Genomic DNA, 8,408 nt, shown 5'->3' with positions numbered 1-8,408 from the left:
CAGGTCGCGGGAAGCGAGTTGAAAACTCGATTCGCCAATGTGAATGAGCACTTCATTTCGCTCGGTGCCCGTCACCAACAGACCAGAGCACCTCGCATCCTCTTCGCGACTCGCCACAGTGAACGCGCTTTGAAGCGTCTTTGGTCAATTTGATCCTATCGCTGTCACACGACAGCACGACAGTATTTCTAGAATTCTGCAGTAAAACAATTACCCTCACCAGGAATCTGTCGTATGACACATCCCACGATAGGTATCTATCGCGCGGCACAATCCACGACAGGTATCTGTCGCGCGACTCATCCAACGACACGTATCTGTCGCGCGGCATATCCCACGACAAGCTGTTGTGTCGCGCGACAGGCCGCACGACAGGTACTTTTGTCGCGTGAAAAGAGGCGCGATAGAAGTCTGTCGCGCGACTGAACCCACGACAGGCAACTTTGCTGAGGCACGCAATCTCTGTCGCGCGGCACGACTCCCTCTGTCGCGCGACAGTACCTGCGACAGAAACCTGTCGCGAGACAAATGCTGCGACAGGGACCTTCTTCGCACGACAAAATGCAGAAAAGATGTCTGTCGTGCGGCAGAACCTACTACAAACAACTTTGTCGCGCGAAAGAACCCACGACACAAAGCTTGTCGCACGACAGAAGGCACGACAAGACAGCTTGTCTTGCGACACAAAATTGTGTCGCGCGACAGATGCGCGACAAAAAATTCTGTCTTGCGTTTTGTTCGGGATCTCATACCAACTAGTCCCCCACCACACCCTGTCAGTTACCTCTAAGTTCGCTCTTTACACTACTGCAATACGGGGTCGTTAGTCGTGGTGGCGTCATCGTCGGTCTAGCGTGACATACCGGTGCGTCAGTGACGGCGTTTGCATACCGACCAGCCAACCGGCCGCCGATCGCCGTCGTATCGGTATCGGCCTGTAGTGTGACCGGACCCTACCTATACCGAAGAATAACTGCGTTACTATATTGAACGCTTAATTGTGTCTGCTTCTACTTACGTCAACAACATTTTATTTTAAATCGCTTTAGCTAAAAATACGTTTGGACATTACAACCAGATTTGTTGTCTCCAGTCGACGGCGACGGCTGCTTCCGGCTGCCTTCAGCACATACTGTGAATACCGGGTCACATATCGACACTTCCCCCTTATTGTACTCTAGCCCTGCGATGGGGACGACTGCTACTTCGATCGCCCGCGAAGGTACAGGGGGGAATGAGACCTCGCAGCGCACATTGCAGCAACGAGAGCAGACGACGTTGCTCCGTGCATGCCCCAGTGACGTCCCGATAGCGTTCAATATGGCGGTCGCTGCCGGTGGGAGAATTTCCCCGTTTTCAATTTCGATCGCATTTTATGGAGTATACAGCGCGTCCAGGCCACCCAAGTTTCGGAAACTGAATCACAAGCTCTTGTATTAGTTACTGAAGCACAAAACAGCAATATGAAGAACGACCATGCCATGTCCCCGTTAAGTGTTAACAATAACTTTTGTGCTACTGCACGGTATTACGCGCTTAGCCATGCTAAACCGTCGGATTTTTTTTATCATGCGTCGTCGGGTTGTTATTATGTGACACCGGCATTAAATACAGCAACAGCGATTTAAATCTTATTGGGCATTTTCAGGCGTCGAAACGAGACCCTTGAGCAGAGTAGCGCATGCAGCCACGCCTGTCAGCGGTCGGTCGGTGTTTCTGGTGGCCACCACAGGTGAGAACACTGTAGAATGCAAAACGCTGTTTTACCGTAAAAAACCTATTTTTAAAAACTGCTAACAGCCTTAAGTGAAACATCTTGTACAACCGCGTCTACGTTTCTAAAATGGGCGCTATCAAAACGACTTGCTTAATATCTACGGTCTTTCTCTCCTTAGTATTAGCACCTTGTGCACAGTCGTTGCAGAACTGAAAGTTTGGCAACACTCATGAATAAAAAAAGTGATATGTTGCAATCGGGAATTTGATTGCGATTCATGAAAACGGATAGACCACGGAGAGAAGATACCGGGATGTCCATTGTTTTACAAACGTATTTACTTTATTGAGTACCTTACAACAAATAACGTCTATTTATACCATATTTCAGTCATATTTTTATGTCTTTTGCATTTTTCGTAGATAATGTCTTTTCCCTGGTTGCTGTTTCATTATTCCTGCCATATTAAATATATTAACCCATGTGGTGAACGTCGTTCGCTCCAGTCGTCCAGCTTGAGTTCTGTCACTAGTTGCAGGAAGACATTTATTCGCGGGGCACTTCACAAACCAGGGCTCATTCGTAGCTTCCGCTTGAGGCTCGCAGAGAACGGCTAGTACATGCGTTCGCCTGTTACCTGCGAGAGAAAAAACGTAGAGGTAGCTCTCTTTCACTCCACCCCATTACAACAGACGACAACAGAATCTAATACGCAGATATGAAACAGAAGGGAAGCAAAGCTGGCGCTGGACTGGTGCTGGATTTTTCGCACTGGGCTCACCGCTTTGTACTCGTAAAACTTCACAGGTTGCGTGCAGGAGACATCCTCCATAGGAAGGGCCGTTCTAGTGAGCAGGATGCCAGCGCTGCCTCCAGATGGGTCATCGGCCCGGCGAACGAGCAGGCCGGAGGCATAGAGCTTCAAGACAACTGCTATCTTCTTGGCTGGGTTTGGTGCAATCACAGTGGCTATGGGCGTTTGGCCCTCAAGCAGCTTGATCCTGTTGGAGGAGAAAAGTTTGTCTTCGAAGTTATAAGGGGGGCATAGACGTTGTTTGGTTTGTTCTTGACAGCAAATCTACATGGCGGATGTATAACGCCGCGTTAATGGTAGTGCAAAGAATAAAATAACAATGTAAAGCAAAAAGAACGATGAAGGCGTTGCAAGACATTCAACGTCTGTCAAACGCTGTGAATCTGCGATAAAAGTTGTTCTGGCAGCCTGAAATCTATCCTCAAATGATTATGTCGAACATATTTTGCGATTCAAAGAGGTGGCACATGCATGAAAGCGCGTTGTACGAGTTCGAATAAGCTAAGGAGGGGGGTGGGGGTGCGTTGCGGGGTGAGAAGTGCCCGGTAGCGATATGCTCGTATCATTTGCGAAGCGAGCGTGCACCGTTTCGTACTAGCCTGGAATGGGTGAGAAGTAATGGCTGCAAAAGAAGGCGCAGCGAGTCCCGGCAATGTCGTATACGGCCACTAAATTCCTAGGGGAGCTGTAGGCTTGAAGGCATAATGACGCCTGAGAAGCACCTGAAGGGCTATCAGTGCTGTAGTCATTATGGCCGTCATCATCCTCATTCAATTGCCCTTATAGCAGAAAAGAGCCGCTGAGTGTGTCCACTTACTCATCACCGAGAGTGATATATCACCCGCCATCACCTCAATGAGCTGACAACTGCTCTTTTTCCATGTTGCATAATACCAACTTCCTTGTTAGTTGTTTTTCTTCTTTGACAAGATTTTCTGCACTAAAATAAGTGATGAACATACAGATATTCAGCCCTTTCACATTTCCCTGTTATCCTCACCGCTGCTTACATCCGTGTCGGAAAGTTTACGATGTGTTTCGCACTGTAAACACGAATACGCCTATGTGGGAGTAAAAAGGGGAGTGAGCTCTCCTCTAGTGCACTCCCCTTTTTATCAGAAGAGGACAGGTAGAGGACAGCTTACTCCCCTTTCACTCCTTTTTGTTTAGAGTGCAGCCAAACAAAGAAGTGCTGCTGCAGGTTCATGAGACTCTCCCGCCGTTTTCGAGATGTAGCCTAGTCCATAGTCGACCGATGTCAAATGTTTGGCTCATGTCACCCAACGGTCAGATTTCTTCCGTCAGACTGTGTAACAAACTGGGTCGGCCTTCGAAAGTCGCCACACGATTCCATCACCAGAGAAAGCTGGAGAGCAGGCAGGGAACGAAACGAGACGCAGGTCCGGCTTGTCCAATCATGTTAGCATGGAGGGAGGAAACGGGACAAGCAGTGAGAATAAATAGAGAGAGTAGGTGATGGATTCAGCCCGCACACGAAAGGATGTTCTCTTATACTCGCAACAAGTGGCTGTCATCCACACTTGGTTACAACCGAGGTTCAATGAAGCGCCTGCAGCTAAACGTTGGTTTTTGAGGAAAGAAAATTGCGTAGTAATTGTCTTAAATTTTGGCCGACACCTGAACGACGCCGTAAGGGAAGAGAGGAAGGGGGGAGTGATACAAGAGAGAGAGATGTAGATGTGCCGTAGTGGAGGGCTGCTTAATAATTTCGGCCATCTGGGGCAACGTTGCTCATGTTCTTGGCGCACTCGGACAGTTAGGAGTACACAAAACGGGCACACTTACTCGCTTCGCGCATTCCATTCACCGTAGAACAGTATGTAGCCTCCAGAACGAATTATGATGTTCTTGTGATTAAATTGGTAAGCTCGCGTTATTCCAGATGCCTGTGCAGGGAGCCATAAAAAGTCTCTTTAGAATGATTGCAATCTTCGAAGTAGTTGAACAAACCTCCCTTACATAATCTTCCCCACAGACACCTCCCCCTCCCCTTCCGACCACCTGCGGTCTCTCTCCCCTGCAATTCACGCAATTACTGTAACGAACCCTCGATTAGGTGCCCTCCACATCACGTGTCCCGCCCATGTTCATGTCCTTCAATTCAGTTCCACGTCGGTATCACAGCGCCATTCAGGCGCCTCGAATACGCACTTGAGCGTGGTAAAGCGTGGTGCTAGTGCGTGCGATGTCTTGACCGAAGCTACCGTGTCCCTGAGCAATTCCCATGCACGCTGATGCAAAGATTCTCATCTCAAGGGTCACTGGGCAAAGTACTCAGCACCAGTAAATGAGGATCCGAATGCTACTCAGGCGCATGATTTTACAATTCATAACAGCCAAAGGTACCACAACCAAGACACCTGTCAAATGCAAACCATTCGAGCGTGCGAAACATGTTGGGAATTCGGCCCCGTATTGGCTTGAGCCAGCTCTATAGCTCAGAGCCACTGGATATAGCTGTTTCATCAACGCCATCTGGTTGTGCAAAGTGAGCTTTTTTCCCTTACCGTCATGCGACGGCGCAGTCTTACCGTCATCGATGCCACAGGGTCGTCCATGCTGAAGTGAGTCTCGCGAAAGATAAATGGCGCATTTCCCTTCGGCGGTGCCCGGAAGACGGTGTGCTCTTTCGAGTACTTCTTGATGGTGTCCGATGGTGCGAGCAATTTATTGTTTATGTAGACCTGCGGAACGTTGACCCTTGTTTATGAAGAAAGTATAACTTATTAACGACGGTAGCGGTCAAGAAGAAGAGCGAAGAATATTTTCACATGACTGCTGACAATTACGTGCATTAGATGCGCTGCTCAGAGCCTCTCTCTTTAGGTTTCCGTCTGTAACCATTTCGTGATCCGGTTACTGGATTTGATACTCTTAAGCGACGCACTAAGCTAGGACGCACGCAGTGGAGCAAGGTTCTGAATAAAATTTCTATCATATGAATGTTTTCTCGTGCGTTGAAATCTCATCTACCCATAAAGTCAACAGAAATGCATCCACCGCGGACGGCAACTGAGCCCCTGTACTTAAGCTCAGCAGCCCAAAGCCTCTGCCGCTGACCAGTATTGTGGAGAGGAGAATCGATAAGCTTGAGGCATGTGTACGCGACAAGAAGATTGCTTTACGGTCCCTGCAAAGCTAAACCATCAAGCGCGGAATTTTCAGTGCAGACCCACTCAGTACTTCTTCAAAGAAAGCTCACAGAAGGACCCGTGTTCGAGGTCAATGTACATCTGCTGACCACTGCATGGCAATAGGTACGGCTTCTACGAGTCGAAACTTTTAAAGAATGGCGAATTCTTCTGTATACCTTCGATCAGAGCTCCATCACCTCGGCGTAAATGACTTCTTTTAAGATAGGGGTCTGCGCAAAAGAACTTTTGGATGTACTGTGGGCGGGGAAGAGAAAGGAACAGGCTGAATCGTGTTTTTAGACAGATGGAAGCGTCGCAGGCGAAAACTGGGAAATGCTGACTTTAAACTTCATATGCGTCTTATCTGTATCTTGAGATGCGCCCCATCACATTGTGCGCACGGTTCGAAACACATCACTTTCCATTTGGAAAACTAAATACATTTTACGTTCGCGCGCTCACCTCTAGTATATTTTTGCTTTTCCTGTACTGAAGTATGCATACGTTGGCGCTTCTTGTGGTGAAATTGTCGGTTTTGGGAACGCGCTGTTTGTTCCCGTCCGTCTGGAGCTGAAAGCCGAACGTGTTGTTCAGAATCTCAACTTCGGCGTATGATTCATCGGCATCGGGGGGAACTCCTAGCCTGAGTGGGTAAACTCCTCTGAAAAGAGAGGGAGTAGACAGGAAAGAAATGAAAAGGAGAACATCGCACCAGAGAAATTCGAGCATGCGTGCATCTAATACATCGTTTCCTTTTCATCATTTCATTTCAATTCAAACATTCTCTCCTTAAGGTCCCAAAGGCATTACATAAGGGAAGGAAGGTACACATGTTTAACATTTCTTGAATATGGAGTTGAAATGATGTACCATGTAATAACTTAACAAGAAGCCAATTAACCATTCGAATAACTGGTCAACTCAGCAACTTAAAACTTTTACTCAATCCGCTTGCAGGTATATTGAGTAAAACCTAAGAGATAAAAAATAAAGTACAAGGTTTGTAGCTAGGAAACAGAAATTTTTCCAACCTCAACATTACTGCAAGTGTTTATAGGTGTAATTTTTTTTTGGGGGGGGGGGGGGGGGAGGGGAGGGGCCCAAGTTAATTTTCGAGCTAAGGATGGGAGCCGGGGGGGGGGGGGGGCTTTGTCTCCTCCCCTCCCCTCCTCTGTATACATGCTTGCTCGTGGTGCATGATGTCAAGGAAGGTTTTTGGTTTGCATATAGGCCACGTCAACATAAGGAGCCGTTAAGCATTAAAAAATAAATCGATCCTTTATCTCTATTAGCTCTTCTGTGCAAACTTCATTTGAGTGCAATATCTCTTAAGCACAGGTGGCAGAAGCTTATGCACAATCGTAAGGTAGAAATCAAGCAATCATGAGTAATGAACTGCAGGCGACAACTGAAGAATTTTCTGCCGTCCTTCAGATGGAATTAGTGCCCCCCCCCCCGCACACACACACACTAAAATGCTAACTAAAACGGTTTAAACTTCACTCAAAAATTAAACCAGTTTTTGGGTGAATCGTAAACGACGGTGCTTTTATGGATAAAACATTTCAGATAAACAGTAGAAGATTTCTATAAAAGTGAAAATAGTATAGCTCACAAAACGTACCGGCTATTTCCTAGGTATTGAAAGACCACTGTGAAGACAGAATGTTCTGTTCTTGCATAGGTCAGGGCAAATCCGCTCTGAAATCCACTTTATTGGCGTCGGTACCACCCTGAAAGACAACGCATGGCGCTTATGAAGGCAAACTCTTAAGCAGTAATGAGGTGGGAGTTGTAATGTGATGCACTACGGTTTCCTGTGTTTAAACTGATGTAACTCGCTCGGAGCCCAAATTCATCCCAGCGAAATGTTTGCAAACGAGGCATTAGATTCATTATTCTGTTCATCAGGAGTGCGGAATTCCGAAATTTTCGAATAGCGAATCGAGTGTCGTCCTATTCGATCCTCGGAACGACCGAAATAGTGAATCTTAAGAATAGTTCGAAAGAAACCGAATTTGTTCTCGAATATTTTTCGAATAAATGACACAAATTTCTAAAGAGAGACGCCGTAGGTATTTTTTTTTTGACGATTTACACAAAAATGGGGCCCACGCTGACGCCGAACAGCATCATGCAGCGAATGGCCCGCGCTGGACGTAGGGTTCAGCGCCGCGAAGCGGTCTATCCACGCGGCAGTGTTCGCAGTGCTCATACATGGCCTTCAAGACTGGGTGAGGCGGCAGACCTCAGGAAGGTTTAGTAAACCTTGCCTTGATGCTCCTCTTGGGGGCCATGGCTTATATCTCGCCCCTGTTATCTTCCGAGATGTGCTAGCTAATTGATTGTCGTCATGAGTAGCTAAAAGTAGCACACCACCATATCGTCCCTGCTAGCACCTTGCACTTTCGTACGATTAATTGCTTTGTACAAATAGCAGTAGTAGTGGTTATTAAATCGATGTGTTAGCTCCGCTACTGTCAAAACGACTGGGTTAGCGGGCCAGTCAAGTTGCCTTTGGGCAGCTTTTTCCGGAGCCCTTTCATGTATTTATACATGAAATAAATATTTGATTTGATTTGATTTGATGCAGAGAGTAAGAAAAAGATGTCGCCAGCCGCGGCGGCTGTTGTCTAGTATCTTAAGCACCCGAGCTGCGGCGGTTTGAAACAAGTAGTGAATAGTGAGACGTGCAGATATCAGCGAAAGCGAGGAAGGACAG

The 8,408-nt window shown here is 47.1% G+C and overlaps 1 protein-coding gene across 1 annotated transcript; it reads right to left on the bottom strand.

Annotated features, from left to right (window-relative positions):
• Positions 1-2,330: 2,330 nt before the first annotated feature.
• LOC144119872 (uncharacterized) lies at positions 2,331-7,983 on the bottom strand. Its single transcript, XM_077652391.1, has 5 exons — positions 7,960-7,983; positions 5,084-5,236; positions 4,338-4,438; positions 2,499-2,718; positions 2,331-2,354 (listed from the first exon to the last, which is right to left on the bottom strand). Exons 1-5 carry the CDS (start codon positions 7,981-7,983, stop codon positions 2,331-2,333), a joined length of 522 nt encoding a protein of 173 aa, XP_077508517.1.
• Positions 7,984-8,408: the final 425 nt, after the last annotated feature.

Source organism: Amblyomma americanum, chromosome 2 (genome assembly GCF_052857255.1).
Source record: "Amblyomma americanum isolate KBUSLIRL-KWMA chromosome 2, ASM5285725v1, whole genome shotgun sequence".
NCBI lineage: Eukaryota > Metazoa > Arthropoda > Arachnida > Ixodida > Ixodidae > Amblyomma > Amblyomma americanum.
The sequence above is the reverse complement of the archived record's forward strand: the minus strand, read 5'-3'. Positions and strand labels throughout refer to the sequence as shown.

What these genes read in the sequence shown, in the direction of transcription:
- LOC144119872 (XM_077652391.1), bottom strand. Translation starts at nt 7,983, where the DNA reads ATGGCCCCCAAGAGGAGCATCAAG. An exon ending in CCCCCAAGAGGAGCATCAAG is followed by an intron (nt 5,237 to 7,959) that starts GCAAGGTTTACT and finishes AACGTTCCGCAG; the next exon opens with GTCTACATAAACAATAAATT. An exon ending in GAATGGAATGCGCGAAGCGA is followed by an intron (nt 2,719 to 4,337) that starts GTAAGTGTGCCC and finishes CTCCTCCAACAG; the next exon opens with GATCAAGCTGCTTGAGGGCC.